Source organism: Puma concolor, chromosome D4, assembly GCF_028749965.1.
Source record: "Puma concolor isolate L17-30 chromosome D4, mPumCon1.1.hap2, whole genome shotgun sequence".
NCBI lineage: Eukaryota > Metazoa > Chordata > Mammalia > Carnivora > Felidae > Puma > Puma concolor.
Window position 1 is genome coordinate 66,174,067 of NC_141679.1, and position 16,191 is coordinate 66,190,257.

The following is a 16,191-nucleotide window of genomic DNA, read 5'->3' on the forward strand; positions in this document are numbered from 1 at the left end:
ATGCTGCAATAAACACAGGATGTTTATATTTTTTCAAATTGATGTTTTAATATTCTTTGGGTAAAAACCCAGTAGTGGAATTGCTGGATTGTATGGTAATTCTATTTGTAATTTTTTGAGGAACCTCCATACTCCTTTCCACAGTGACAGCACCACTCTGTATGCCCATAAACAGTGCATGAAGGTTCCTCTTTCTACATATCCTTGTCAGCACTTGTTTCTTCTGGTTTTGATTTTAGCTATTTTCACAGGTATGAGGTGATAACTCATTGTGGTTTTGATTTGCATTTCCCTGGTGATTAGTGATGTTGAGCATCTTTTTATTGAACATCTGTATGTCCTCATTAGATATATCTCTTTTCATGTTGAGCATGTGTTTATTGAACATCTGTATGTCCTCATTAGAGATATCTCTTTTCATGTCTTCTGCCCATTTTTAATTGGATTATTTGTTTTTATGGTGTTGAGTTGTATAAGTTCTTTGTATATTTTGGATACTAACCCTGTACCGGATATGTCATTTGCAGATATCTTCTCCCATTCCATAGGTTGTCTTTCAGTTTTATCATTTGTTTCCTGTGCTGTGCAGAAGCTTTTTATTTTGATGTACTCCCAAGTTTATTTTTACTTGTTTCCCATGCCTCGGGAGACTAGAAAAATGTTGCCATTGCCTGTGTTGGAGAAATTACTGCCTGTGCTCTCTTCCAGAACTTCTATGGTTTCAGGTCTCACATTTAGGTCCTTAATCTATTTTGAGTTTATTTTTGTATAGGGTCTAAGAAAGTGTCCAGTTTCGTTCTTTTCGTATAGCTGTCCAGTTTTCCCTACACCATTTTTTGAAGAGACTGTCTTTTATATTGCATATGCTTTCCTCCTTTGTTGAAGATTAGTTGACCATATAACCATGGGTCTCTGGGCTCTGTCTTCTGTTGATCTGTATGTCTGTTTTTGTGCCTGTACATACTGTTTGGATTACTGTGCCTTTGAAGTGTGTCTTGAAATTTGGGATTATGATATTCCCTGTTTTGTTCTTTTTCAAGATTGCTTTCACTATTCAGGGTCTTTTGTGGTTCCATGCAAATTTTAGGATTGTTTGTTGTAGTTCTGTTGGTATTCTAATAGGTATTGCATTAAAACTGTAGATTGCTTTTGGGTAGTATGGAGATTTTAATGTTATTTTTATTCTTGTCTATGAGCATGGAATATCTTTCCATTCATCTTCAGTTTTCTTTAATCAGTGTTTTATAGTTTTAAGAGTACAGGTGTTTCACCACCTTGGTTAAATTTATACCTAGGTATTTTATTACTTTCGGTGCACCTGTAAATGGGATTGTTTTCTTAATTTCTCTGTTACTTTGTTACTAGTATATGGAAATGCAACGGATTTCTGCGTATTGATTTTTGTATTCTGCAACCTTAGTGAATTCTTTGATCAGTTCTAGAAGATTTTTGAGGGAGTGTTTAATGTTTTTTATATATGGTATCATGTCATCTGCAAATAGTGAAACTTTTACTTCTTTCTTACCAATTTGAATGCCTTTATTTCTTTTTGTTGCCTGATTGCTGTGACTAGGACTTACAGTACTATGTTGCATAAAAGTGATGAGAGTGGGCATCCTTGTCTAGTTCCTGATCTTAGAGGAGAAGCTGTTTTTCCCCATTTAATATGATAGCTATGGGTTGTTCATATAAGGTCTTTTTATGTTGAGGTATATACCCTATAAACCTACTTTGATGAGGGCTTTTATCATGAATGGATGTTGTACTTTGTGAAATGCTTTTTCTGCATCTACTGAAATGATTATATGGTTTTTATCCTTTATCGTGTTGATGTAATGTGCTAAGTTCACTGATTTGTGAATATTTAATGTTCTTTGCAACTCAGGAATAAATCCCACTTGATGTGAGTGATTTTTTTTAACATATTGTTGGGTTCAGTTTGCTAAAATTTTGTTGAGAATATTTGCATCTGTATTCATTAGAGATACTGGCCTGTAGTGTTTTTGTTTTGGTTTTGGTTTTTTTTAGTGTCTTTATCTTGTTTTGTAACAAAGCAATGCCGGCCTCTTAGGAGGAGATTTGCAAGTTTTTCTTTTCTATTTTTGGAATAGTTTGAGAAGAATAGGTATTAACTTTTGTTTAAGAGAAGGTAGAATTTGCCTGTGAAGCCATCTGGTCCTGGACTTTGGTTTGTTGGGAGTTTTTTTGATTACTGATTCAATTTCATTGATGGTAGTCAGCCTGTTCAAATTTTCTTTAAAAAAAAAATTTTTTTTTTAATGTTTTTATTTATTTTTGAGGCAGAGACAGAGCATGAGCAGGGGAGGGGCAGAGAGAGAGAGAGACACAGAATCCGAAGCAGGCTCCAGGCTCTGAGCTGTCAGCATAGACCCTGACGCGGAGCTCACAGGCTGTGAGATCATGACCTGAGCTGAAGTCGGACGCTTAACTGACTGAGCCACCCAGGCGCCCCATCTTTTTTTTTTTTTTTTTTTTAATTTTTTTAAATTTTTGAGAGAGAGAGAGAGACAGAGCATGAGTGGGGGAGGGGCAGAGAGAGGCAGACACAGAATCCAAAGCAGGCTCCAGGCACTGAGCTATCAGCACAGAGCCTGATACAGGCTCAAACTCATGAATCGTTTTTCTTGCTGAATCTTTCTAAAGGTTTGTCAATTTTGTTGATCTTTTCAGAAAACTAACTCCTGGTTCCTTTTGTCTGTTCTACTGTTCTTGTAGTTTCTATTTCATTTGTTTCTGCTGTAATCTTTATTATTTCCTTTCTTCTGCTGGTATTGGGTTTTGTTTGTTCAAAGCTCCTTTAGGTATAAGGTTAGATCCTTCGAAATGTTTTTTGCTTCTTGAGGTAGGCCTGTATTGCTGTAAACTTCCCTCTTAGAAATGCTTTTGCTCGGGGCGCCTGGGTGGCGCAGTCGGTTGAGCGTCCGACTTCAGCCAGGTCACGATCTCGCGGTCCGTGAGTTCGAGCCCCGCGTCAGGCCCTGGGCTGATGGCTCGGAGCCTGGAGCCTGTTTCCGATTCTGTGTCTCCCTCTCTCTCTGCCCCTCCCCCGTTCATGCTCTGTCTCTCTCTGTCCCAAAAATAAATAAAAAACGTTGAAAAAAAAAATTTTAAAAAAAGAAATGCTTTTGCTGCATTCCAAAGATTTTGGACCATTATGTTTTCATTTATGCATTTTCTTGGTTGACCCATTCATTATTTAGTGGCATGTTTTTATCCTTCATATATTTGTCCAGACTTATTCTTTTTTTTTTTTTTTTTTTTTTCAGACTTATTCTTGTGGTTGATTTCTAGTTTCTTAAGTGCTGTGGTTGGAAAAGTTGCATGGTAGGACTTTCATCTGTTTGAATTGAGACTTCTTTTGTGGCCTAATTTGTGATCTCTTCTGAATATATTCCATGTGCACTTATTTGAAAAGAATGTATATACTGCTATTTTAGGATAGAATGTTCTGAATAATATCTATTGGATCTATCTGCTCCAGTGTGTCATTCAGAGCCACTGTTTCCTTGTTGACTTTTTGTTTGGATGATCTATCCATTGATGTAAGTGGGGTGTTAACATCCCCTACCATTATTGTATTACAATCAGTTAGTTTCCTTTATGTTTGCTATTAGCTGCTTTATGTATTTGGATGTTTCCATGTTGGATGCATAAATATTTATCACTGATATATCTTCTTGTTTGATCGCTTATATAGCACCCTTCTTTGTTTCTGTTCACTTTTTGGATGATAAATGCTTTTCTATCCCTTCACTCTCAATCTGCATGTGTCTTTAGGTCTGAAATTAGTCTCTGTAGGCAGCACTCTTGTTTTTTTATCCATTTTATTACCCTGTATATTTTGACTAGAGAATTCAGTCCATTTACTTTCAAAGTAATAATTGATAGGTCTATACTTATTGCCAATTTGTTACTTGTTTTTATAGTTCTCTGTTCCCTTCTTCTCTTGCTCTTCTCTCATGGCTTGCTGGCTTTTTTTTTTTTTTTTGGAATATACTTGGCTTCCATGTCTTTATTCTTTGCATATCTATTACTGGCTTTTGATTCGTGGTTACCATTGGGTTTGTATATAACATCTTAGTCACATAGCAGTCTGTGTTAAGTTGATAGTCGCTTAAGTTTGAACCTGTTGTTTACTCCTCTTACCCCAACCCCCACATTATAGGTATACTTCGTTTTACTGCTTCTGTACTTCTTATTTTTCTTATTTCTGCTTATGGTCTTTTCCACTCAGAGTCTCCTTTAACATTTCTCGTAGGACTGGTTTAGTGGTCATGAATTCTTTAAACTGTTGTTCATCTAGAAAACTCTTTGTCTCTTTCTTCTGAATGATAGCCTACAATAATCTTGGCTACAGGTTTTTTTTTTTCTTTCAGCATTTGAATGTATCCTGCTACTCCCTTCTGGCTTGCAAAGTTTCCGCTGAAAAATCAGCTGATAGCCTTATGAGGTTTTCTTTGTTTGTAACTATCTTCTCTTAATTGCTTTGAAAATGTTCCATATATCACTGTTTTTTGCCATTTTAATTACCATGTGTCTCACTGTGGGCTTCCTTGGGTTGATTTTGTTTGAGGGTCTCTGTGCCTGTTGGATCTGGATTTCTTTCTTCTTACCTAGATTTGGGAAGTTTTCAGCTATTATTTCTTCAAATTTTCAGCCCCTCTTTTTCTTCCAGGATCTTTATAAAGGGAAAGTTATTACACTTGTTGGTATTGCAGAGCTCCCCAAATCTGTTTTCATTTTTTATTATGTTTTTCTACCACCTGTTCAGCCTGATTGTTTTCTGTTACCCTGTCCTCTAGGTTGCTGATCCATTCATTTGTCAGATTCCTCTTGTGTGCTATTTGTGCTATCTAGTGTATTTTTAATTTCACTTATTGAGGTCTTCATCTCTGATTGGTTCTTTTCTATGTTTTCTCTCTTTGTTCACTCTTAAGTCCAGTGAGTATCTTTACCATTTCTTTAAATTCTCTATCAGACATATTACTCATCTCCATTTCATTCAGCTCTTTTGCTGTGGTTTTACCTTCTCTTTCCTTTGGGATATATTCTCTTGTCCATTTTGTCTAACTCTGTGTGTCTATTTCTACATGTTAGGAATACTAGTTATGTCTCCTGCTCTTGAAAGTAATGACCTTATGAAGAAGAGTTCCTGTAGTGCCCTGCAATGCAATGTCTGTTGTGCACTAGAACCTGATGCTTTAGCTGTATCTCCTATGTGTAATGCATGTACCTTAGTATTGTGACTAAGCTGTTTTTGCTTTCAGTCCAGTCATCTGGAATGTTTCTGTTTGCCTGTCTTGGACAGGATTTGGTCCCTGTGTTGTTAAGAGGGCCAGTCTGGAGCCATTGTGGGCTTGAGTTGAGTCAGATCAAGTGTTTGCCAGAGATGCGGTAGCATGGAAGTGTTTCTTGCTTTCCCTTTGTTGTACCCTGAGAAAGTTTCTTGGGTGGGTGAGGCCTACAGTCAAACCAGATATCTGATTGTAGCCCACTGCTAGGGCTGCAGTAGGACTGATATGTGTAATTATCCTCTCTTCTCCACAGTGTAGCTGTTATTTTGGAGTGGTACAGGTCCCCTGTCAGGGCTACTTGTACCCTGCCTGGCTTATAGCACTGGTTTGGATGAATTCCAACCCAGGGCATATTGGAAGTGGTAGGTCCACAGCCGAAAGTGGGGTGGGGCAGCAGAATTATCAAGGTTTGCACAGGTCTGTTGTGGGAGGGGACCTGGAACAGAGGTCTGACTAGAGGGGACAGTTTTATAACATGGGGTTGAGGCACATTGTTAGCAAAGCTAGATAGAGAGCTGTGCTGTTTCCTGCAAGTGTCTGTGTGTCTAGGCCGAGGGACTAAAGAAGGAAATGGTGCCTGCCAGTTCTTTTGTTCCTGGAGAAGTCTCTCAAGGATTCCTGCCCCTCCAGCACATTCTTTGAGATTAATACACAAATCTCCCACCAGTATATTCCAGGCGTTTTTCGAACTGCTACTGTTAAATGCTATACATCTGCGGGGCTGTTTGTTGTGCTGTCTTTTTAAGGGTGAGGAGTTAGTTTCCTCTCAATTTCTTGGCTCTCTTAGAGCTGACCCTACTGATTTTTAAAGTGCCAGGAGTTAAGCCCTGCTAATGATAAGAACTTGTGAAGTTATGCCCCTCTGGTTTTCAGAGGCAAATGTTATGGGGATTTGTCTTCCCCTTATGGGTTCCTTGTGCTTGGGGTGCCTGGTGTGACTGAAGGTCCATTTCTTCTGTTTGTGCCCTTGGTGTCCTTTCCTGCCATTGGCATTCCTGCAGTTCTGTTTGGCTCCTGACTCTATCTCTGTCCTTCCTACCCTCTTCCTTGTGGCCTCTTCTCTACATTTAGCTGTGGAGAGTCTGTTGTGCCAGTGTTTGGGCGATTTTGGGTTGTTTACACTTATGTAGGTGTTATCTGGTAGCATCTGTGGGACTTGGTGAAGTCGGGATTCTCCTATTCCATCATCTTTCTAGCTCTTTGAAGTTGTGAAAATTTACTACTGACAGTTTCCTGCTTCAGTTACTGAAGTGCCACTAGAGAATTCCCAAAATGTTATTTATTTCCACATTAGTGGTTATTCAATTCATATATTGTTTCTTAGAGTGAAAGTTACTGTTATTTGTTGGTAGTATTGTCTACTTGACTCCTCATGTTAAGCATGCTTTTTATTTGATGCCAGAAATTTGTATTTTGCTTCTAGGAATGCTTTGGAAATAGAGGTTTCCAAAACTGATAGTTTCTTTAAAACAGAATATTTGTATTTTTAAAACTTTGTTTCAATTTACTTGTAATTTACTATTCAGAAAACAAAGAGGAAGGACTTCTGGAAAAGCGCAGGCAGTTATCTCGTGATATCAGTAGATTGAAAGAAACATATGAAGCTCTCTTAGCCAGATTTCCCAATATTCAATTTGCCTACAGGTAAGAGATTTAAACCTAAATTTTTAATGTAGCAATAGCCAAGATATATTTTTATTTAAGCTTGGAAGACAGTGAAAATTTCATTTACATCAAGTTTTTTGTATGAAAGTATTGTAAGCTGCTTTTCCTTAATTGGGATTTTTTTCCCTAAACATTTATTGAAATGTTAACCAAGATATATTTTCATTTAAGCTGGAAGGCAGTCCGAAAATTTTGTTAACATTACGATTTTTGTATGAAAAATATTATAAGTTGCTTTTCCTTAATTGGTATTTTTTTCTTAGATGTTTATTGAAACGTTTCAGATGTTGGCAGGGGAATTCTTAAGATCAAAATGAGGGAAATTTAGTCCACAGTTTCTGTAAATATCTACATTAGCATTTTACAATTTGTTTTGCTACATGGGTTTTTTTTTATGGAATACTCAAAGTAATGTGTTAAAAAGAACATCAACATTATTTTTGCTACGTTGAAAACAATATATACTGAAAGAGTTTTTGATTGACTTAAAGCAATAGCTGACTAGTCATCTGGAACATTTAAAAATTTGTTTTTCTTAAAACTGTATATGCTTCTCTTTCGATTGAATGTGTTGTCAGAAAGAGCTCTTGACTAGTAAAATATAACTTAATCTGTTTTATTGTTTCACATTAATTTTTTGTCATGTGTTGTATTTTAGGGATCCAGAGAAGAACTGGAATAGAAATTGTGTGAAAGGACTTGTAGCTTCTCTGATTAGTGTGAAAGATACTTCTGCAACGACAGCTTTAGAATTGGTGGCTGGGGAAAGGCTCTACAATGTTGTAGTAGACACAGAGGTAAATTAATTATAATGAAAGAAAATTTACAATTGCTCTTTAGCTGGAAAAATCATGAGTTTCTACAGTGGAGTACTTTCTTTATGTTTTAAGCTGTTCCTAAGGTTTATAAGTACAGTAATTCAGTTAATGACTTTTATTTTATTACTGATTATATCGTATTTGATTAACTGTATTCCCAAAGAAGTCACATGCTTATTCAGGAGCCCAGAATGCTTATTATCAGTCTTAGACTTTTGATTGTTTAGGATGGTAGGACTAAATATTTAATTGTGGATTCCTAAACTTGTACTCTTTCCATCTGAATATTTTCTGTCATTAATATTTTCTTTATTTCAAATGCACAATGTTTTAGGTGACTGGAAAAAAGCTACTAGAAAAGGGGGAATTGAAGCGTCGATACACTATAATTCCACTGAATAAAATTTCAGCCAGATGTATTGCTCCGGAAACTCTGAGGGTCGCACAGAATCTTGTAAGTCTTATTTATATGTTTTATGTACATCTTACTTGGTTTATTTAGTTAGGGGACATTAACTTGAGGGACATAATCATATATGGAACCATAAAGTTGTATTGTTACCATACTTCAAATAGTTAAGCTACAAAAAAAAGTAAGAGTTGGCTTATGTGAAATTAGATAGAAAGAGAATAGAAATGGGGGAAGACAAACTCCCTTTGATATTTCAGAGTTGTAATGTTAAAATGTCTTTAAACCTTAAGTGAGGTCACATGACTATCACATGATAACATTAAATTTCTGATCTCTGAGTTGTTAGATATACAAAGCTTATAAATACCAGAATTCTTCAGTTTTTTGTTTTTTTTTTTTTCCTGTCAGGCACAAAGTGCCCACAGTGACAATGGTTTTGGAAGGTGTCCATCAGTCTTGCAGAGATGCTTCTCTATTAAAGTATCTCTACATTGCCTTCCAACCTCTGGACATACAAAGGCAGGAACTGGGATACCCAGTCAGGTGCTAAGGTGGACCTAAAGTGGTATTGCTATTAGTTAAAAAACAAAAACAAAAACAGACACAACCCCCCCTCCCCCCAAAGGAGTACAAGACCATACATTTGGTTATGGTTGTGTGACTGTAGGTAATAACATGAAGCCAATCCTAATGTTCAGCAGTGATCCCATTTTTTTATTGAGCATCAGTTGAAATGGCAGTTAGGAAACCTAGAAATGCATTTGTATTTAAGATACTAAATGTATACTCAGTGTTCTTGCTGATGTTGAGAAGCCTTCAATGAAAATTATTTCAAAATACAGTTGTATTGATACGTATACTATTAGGAGAAGGAAAATGAGTGCAGAGTAATTAAAAGGTGGTGTTCTAGTTAGTACTTCATTTACTTTAAAAAATTACCAATGGGTCTGGAAGGTTTTGGAAGTTATTTCAGCTTTCGGACAAGTCCGAGTGTAAGTAGTAAATTGGGATTTCAGGTAACGGCAAAAATACTTATATTCAGATCTCTTAGACCTTTTTAACGGTAGCTGCTGTGTCAGAGAACAATGCTGAACATTTGTTAAACAGCTGCCTTCATTTTGATTTCTCTTGCTACTACTAAGCTCCTTAAAGAATGCTTAGTTATTTTAAAAAGATGAGCAGAAGAAAATATTATAAACAAAGGTTGAGAAGAGGCAGTTGGATTAAAAAAAAAAAGAAGAATTAAAAAAAATTTTTTTTGACTCTTGCAATTGTTAGTTGTGTTTTTACTTTGGTAGTTGGTAGGTGGCTGCCCTAGCATGTGTTTTTGTCGGTCTGTTTGCCCTAGCATGTTTAATTTGAATGAAAAAGTATTCACTGTGGACCAGCCAAATTACTAATAGTTGAAATAAAACATTTTATAAAATTGGGTTGATCCAGCAACAGCTGTATTTAAATTTTTTTAATATTTATTGATTGATTGATTGATTGATTGATTGAGAGAGAGAGAGACAGCATGAACAGGGGAGGAGCAGAGAGAGGGAGACAGAATCGGAAGCAGGCTTCAGGCTCTGAGCTGTCAGCACAGAGCCTGATGCAGGGCTCAAGCTCACAAGCCACGAGATCATGACCTGAGCCAAAATCGGACGCTTAACTGACTGAGCCACCCAGACGCCCCAAGCAACTGTTGTATTTTAATTAAGAGAATGTGTCCATAGTCCATTTTGAATTTAGAAACTTGGTACTGGCTCTTGCTTAATAGACACTCTCATAATGCCTGGTGCCTTAGCTAAATATTTTATGTAGCTGTAGAACTTTTAGTGTTTAAACTTGAAATTTGTTCTAAAACTCTTGAGTTTTCCATAGCATTTTAGAAAGTTCAAAAGGAATTATAGTGTTCAGTTAAGTATTACTTAAATTTCTAGTATAGCACTTCTGTTTTATAAAATAATATTTGAAAAGAAAGGAGTCGTATTTACTGTGATAGATCTGTTGTTTTTCCATAGGTTGGCCCTAACAATGTTCATGTAGCTCTTTCCCTTGTTGAATACAAACCAGAACTTCAGAAAGCAATGGAATTTGTCTTTGGAACAACATTTGTTTGTAATAATATGGATAATGCAAAAAAAGTGGCCTTTGATAAAAGGATAATGACCAGAACTGTTACTCTAGGAGGTGATGTATTTGATCCTCATGGAACATTGAGTGGAGGTACGTTATGTGTTTGTTTTTTTACAAAAAATAAAAATAGTTAACATTTATTTAATTCATATTATGCCAGGTGCTTTACAATTTGCTTTTTTTTTCTAAAAAAATTTTTTTTAACGTTTATTCATTTTTGAGAGAGAGAGAGATTGAGACAGGGCATGAGTTGGTGAGCAACAGAGAGGGAGACACAGAATCTAAAGCAGGCTCCAGGCTCCGAGCTGTCTACACAGAGCCCAATGTGGGGTTCGAACTCACAAACCACAGTATGATGACTTGAGCCAAAGTCAGACACTCAACTGACTGAGCCACCCAGGCACCCTGATATACATATTTGCTCTTTTTTCTCATTCCTTACAACTATTTTATAAAGTAGTTTTTTTCCCCATTTTTTTTAGGGAATTAAATGAGAAAAGTTTAGTAATTCACTCAGTGGCAAATAGTGTTAGAGCTAGTATTTTAACTCAGTTGGATTACAGAGCTAATGTTGAACCACTACTATGGTTTCCTCTGTATGTTTATTGATAACTTATGATACTCCAGGAACCATGCCATTAATTCATTTAACGTTTCAATAGCTTATCTATGAGATAGGTACGATTATAAAAAGTAGAAGTAGAAAACAGTTATTAAGCATACTCGTTTTCTAGTGACTTGAAAATCTTGTATTGAAGTGCAAAGATCTATGGATTTGACTTTCTGTTTATTTACTTTTAAGGTTGATTGTGGTTTTTTTGGCTTTATTTACTTTTGGGCTTAAAACTAAATGATGAACAAAAAGGTAAAAGTAAAATATTAACAAGATACACAAGGTATGAGATAAACAGCAACAAAAAGAAAGCCTAGAAGACAAGAGTAATACCAAAAAAATACTCAGTACTAAATGTATTAAAAGAAAAATGATCATGCTCTATTGATTATATAAGTTTTTTTTTATTAAATTTAATTTTAGCGTAGTTAACATAGTGTGTTATATTAATTTCAGGTGTACAATTTAGTGATCCAACAATTTCATACATCACTCAGTGCTCATCCCAACAAGTACACTCCTTAATAATCCCTGTCACCTATTTCACCTATCACCCTACCAACCTTCCATCTGGTAGCTATCAGTTCTCTATAGTTACGAGTCTGTTTCTTGGCTTCTCTCTCTTTTTTCCTTTGTTCCTTAAATTGCATATATGAGTGAAATTGTATGGTATTTTTCTTTCTCTGACTGACTTATTTCACTTAGCATTATACTTTCTCAGTCCATCCATGTCCTTGAAAATGGCAAGATTTCCTATTTTATGATTGAATATTATGTCTATATATATATGTATATATATACATATGTACATGTACACACACACCACCTCTTCTTTATCCATTCATCAGTTGACAGACACGTAGGGCTGGTTACATAATTTGGATATTGTAAATAAAGCTGCAATAAACTTATGGGTGCATGTATCCCTTTGAGTTAGTGTTTTTGTGTATTTTTGGTAAACACCAAAATCGCACCAGTAGTGCAATGGATGGATGATAGGGTGGTTCCATTTTTAACCTTTTGAGGAACCTCTGTACTGTTTTCCACAGTGACTGCACCAGTGTACATTCCCACCAACAGTGCAAGAGAGTTCCTATTTCTCCACATCCTCTACCACACTTGTCTCCTGTGTTTTATTGTAGCCATTTTGACAGATGTGAGGTGATACCTCATTGTAGTTTTGATTTACATTTCCCTGATGTTGAGTGATTTTGATGAGCCTCTTTTCATGTGTCTTTTGGCCATTTGTGTTTCTTTGGAGAAATGTCTCTTCATGTCTTCTGCCCACTTTTTAGTTGGATTTTTTTGTTTTTTGAGTCAAGTTTTGTCAATTCTTTATATTTTGGATACTAATCCTTCATCAGATATGTCAGGTACAAATATCTTCTGTAGATTCTCTTTCAGTTTTGCTGATTGTTTTGTTCACTGTGCAGAAGCTTTTTATTTTCATGTAGTGCTTTCCTTTGCCTCAGGAGACGTATGTAGAAAGATGTTGCTATGACCTATGTCATTGACATCACTGCCTGTCCTCTCTTCCTGGGTTTTTATGGTTTCGGGTCTCAGCTCTGTCTTTAGTTCATTTTGAGTTTATTTTTGTGCATGATATAAGAAAGTGGTCTAGTTTTTTTTGTTGTTTTTGTTGTTGTTTTTTCCATGTAGCTGACCAGTTTGCCCAATGCCATTTGCTGAAGAGACTGTCTTTTTCCCATTAGATATTCTTACCTTCTTTGTCAAAGATTAATTGACCATATAGTTGTGGGTTTATTTCTGGGCTTTCTGTTCTTTTCCATTGATCTAGGTATCTGTTTTTGTGCTGGTACCATACTATTTCCATTCCTACAGCTTTGTAATCTAACTTGAAGCTGATACCTCCAGCTTTGCTTTTCTTTTTCAAGATTGCTTTGGTTATTTGGGGTCTTTTGTGGTTCCATATAAATTTTAGGATTCTTTGTTTTAGTACTGTGGAAAATGGATTGCATTAAAAGTGTAGATTACTTTGGGTAGTATAGACATTTTAATAATATTTTTTCCAGTCCATGAGCATGGAATATCTTTCTTTGTATCATCTTCAGTTTCTTTCATCAGTGTTATAGTGTTCAGAGTACAGATGTTTCACCCCCTTGGCTAAGTTTATTTCTAGGTATTTTCTGTTTTTGGTAGGATTGTTCATTTCTCTTTCTGCTGCTTCATTATTAGTATATAGAAAGTGCAGCATATTTCTGCACATTGATTTTGTATCCTGCATCTTTACTCAATTCCCTGATCGGTTCTAATAGTTTTTTGGTGGAGTTTTAGGGTTTTCTATATATAGTATCATGTTATCTGTAAATAGTGAAAGTTTTACCACCTCCTTACCAATTTGGATACCTTTTATTTCTTTTTGTTGCCTAATTGCCTGAGCTAGGACTGCCAGTGCTATGTTAAATAAAAGTAGTGAGAGTAGGCATTCTTATCTTGTTCTAGATCTTATAGTAAAATCTGTTTTCCCATTGGATATTATATCAGCTGTGGGTATTTCATATATGGCCTTTATTATGTTGAAGTATGTTCCCTCTAAACCTACTTTGTTGAGGGCTTTTATCATGAATGGATGTTGTACTTTGTCAAATGCTTTTTCTGCATCTGTTGAAGTGATCATATGATTTTTATCCTTTCTCTTGATGATGGATCACATTGATTAATTTGATTATGGTCAATAACTTTTTTCATGTATTGTTGGATTCGATTTGCTAGTATTTTGTTGGGGATTTTTATATATATGTTCATCAGAGATAGTGGCCTGTAGATGTCTTTTTTTTTTTTTTTTCTAGTACCTTTATCTGGTTTTTGTATCAGGTTAATGCTGGCCTTGTAAAATGAATTTGGAAGTTTTCCTTCCTTTTCTACTTTCAGAATAGCTTGAGAAATGTAGGTATTAACTCGTCTTTAAATGTTTGGTAGAATAAGCCACTTTGTCCTAGACCTTTGCTCTTTGGGAATTTTTATATTACTGATTCAGTCTTCTTGCTTGTAATCAGTCTGTTCAAATTTTTTATTTCTTCCAGTTTCAGTTTTGATAAGTTATATGTTCCTAGGAATTTATCTGTTTCTTCTGCATTGTCCAATTTGTTGGCATATAGTCCCTAATATTCTCTTACAGTTGTTTGTGTTTCTGTGAGGTTGGTTATTATTTCTCATCTTTCATTTGTAATTTTATTTGAGTCCTTTTTCTCTGTTATTTCATGGTTCTGACTGAAGATTTATCAATTTTGTTCATCTTTTTAAGGAACCATTTATCTGTTTTGTTCTTTTAATTTCTATATCGTTTATTTTTGCTCTAATATTTATTTTCTCCCTTCTGCTGTTTTGGGGTTCTGTTTTTTCTTTCTTTAGCTCCTTTAGATATAGTTGTTTGAGATTTTTTTTTTTTTTTTTTTTTTTTTTTGCTTCTTGAAGTTGGCCTGTATTGCCCTAAACTTCCTCTTAGAGCTGCTTTTGCTGCATCCCAAAGGTTTTGGACTGTTTTCATTTTCATTTGTTTCCATGTATTTTAGGATTTCTTCCTTGATTTCTCGGCTGACCCATTCATAATTTAGTAGCATGTTTTAATCTTCCATATATTTATTGTTCTTTCTAGACTTTTTCTTGTGGTTGATTTCTAGTTTCATAGCATTGTGGTCAGAAAAGATGCATGATATGACTTAAGTCTTTTTGAATTTGTTGAGACTTCATTTGTGGCCTAATATGTGATCTGTTCTGGAGAATTTTCCATTTGTACCTGAAATGAATGTGTATTCTGCTATTTAGGATGGAATGTTCTAAATATATTTGTTAAATCCATCTGATCCAGTGTGTCATTCAAAGCCACTGTTTCCTTGTGGATTTTTTGATCTTTCCATTGACATTAGTGGGGTGTTAAAATCCCCTACTATTATCGTATGACTATTGATTAATTCCTTTATGTTGTTATTAACTATTTTTTATATTTGTGTATTCTCATGTTGGGTGCATAAATATTTAAAATTGTTATGTCTTCTTGTTGGATAGTTGCTTTTCTTATTATATAGTGTCCCTCTTTGTCTCTCGTTACAGTCTTTGTTTTAAAATCTATTTTGTCTGATATAAATATGTCTACTTAAGCTTTCTTTTGACATCCATTTACATGATAAATGTCTCTCCGTTCTCTCATTTTCAACCTTCAGGTGTTTTTAGGTCTGAAATGTGTCTCTCTCTTTTTTTTTTTTTTAAATGTTTATTTTTGAGAGAGAGAGAGAGAGAGAGAGACAGAGGCTGAGTGGGGGAGGGGCAGAGAGAGAGAGAGAGAGAGAGAGAGAGGGAGACAAGAATCTGAAGCAGGCTCCAGGCCCCATGCTGTCAGCACAGAGTCCAACATGGGGCTTGAACTCAAGAACCGTGATATCATGACCTGAGCCCAAGTCAGATGCTTAACTGACTGAGCCACCCAGGTGCCCCTGAAATGTGTCTCTTGTAGGCAGCATATAGTTGGGTCTTTTTTGCATTCTGTCCCCCTATGTCTTTTGATTGGAGCGTTTAGTCCATTTACATTCAAAGTAAATATTGACACGTAGGTACTTATTGTCGTTTTGTTTCTGAAGTTTTTCCCTCATGCTTTCTCCTCTTTCATGGTGTGCTGGTTTTCTTTAGTGCTATATTTGCATTCCTTGTTCTTTATCCTTTGCATGTCTATTTCTACTTTTCTATTTGGATACCATTAGATTTGTATATAACGTCGTTTGCATATAGCAGTCTATGTTATGTGATTTGCTTAAGTTTGAACCCATTCTTTACTGCTCTCCTCCCCACCTTTTAGGTTAGTGTCACATTTTACATCTTTGTATTTTGTGAATTCTTTGACTGATTTTCTACAGAAATACTTATTTTTGTAACTTCTGTGTCTCCCGCTTACATATGGTCACTTTTGGTCTTTCCTTTCCAGTCAGTTTCCTGCAGGTCTGGTTTAGTGGTCATGAGCTCCTTTCATTTTTGTTTCTCTGGGAAACTATTTTTCCTTCTATTCTGAATGATAGCCTTGCTTCATAAAGTAATCTTGGCTGCCTATTTTTCCCATTCAGCACTTTTAGTGTGTTAGGCCACTCCCTTCTGGCCTGCAAAGTTTCTGCTAGATAGCCTTATGGGGTTTCCCTTGTATGTTACTGTCATTTTTTGTCTTGCTCCTTTTTAAAATTGTTTATCACTACATGTTGACATTTTAATTACAATATATCTTTGTGTGAATCTGCTTTTGTG

General features: G+C 35.6%; 1 protein-coding gene across 2 annotated transcripts in view; it reads left to right on the forward strand.

Moving 5' to 3' along the window:
- SMC2 (structural maintenance of chromosomes 2) overlaps positions 1–16,191 on the forward strand; it is a 68,799-nt gene that overhangs the window by 16,668 nt on the left and 35,940 nt on the right. For both annotated transcript variants that reach the window (XM_086683620.1, XM_025914984.2), the window contains exons 12-15: positions 6,842–6,959; positions 7,639–7,777; positions 8,133–8,252; positions 10,217–10,421. In XM_086683620.1, the coding sequence (XP_086539746.1) occupies positions 6,842–6,959; positions 7,639–7,777; positions 8,133–8,252; positions 10,217–10,421 (582 nt within the window). The remainder of the gene's footprint in view (positions 1–6,841; positions 6,960–7,638; positions 7,778–8,132; positions 8,253–10,216; positions 10,422–16,191) is intronic.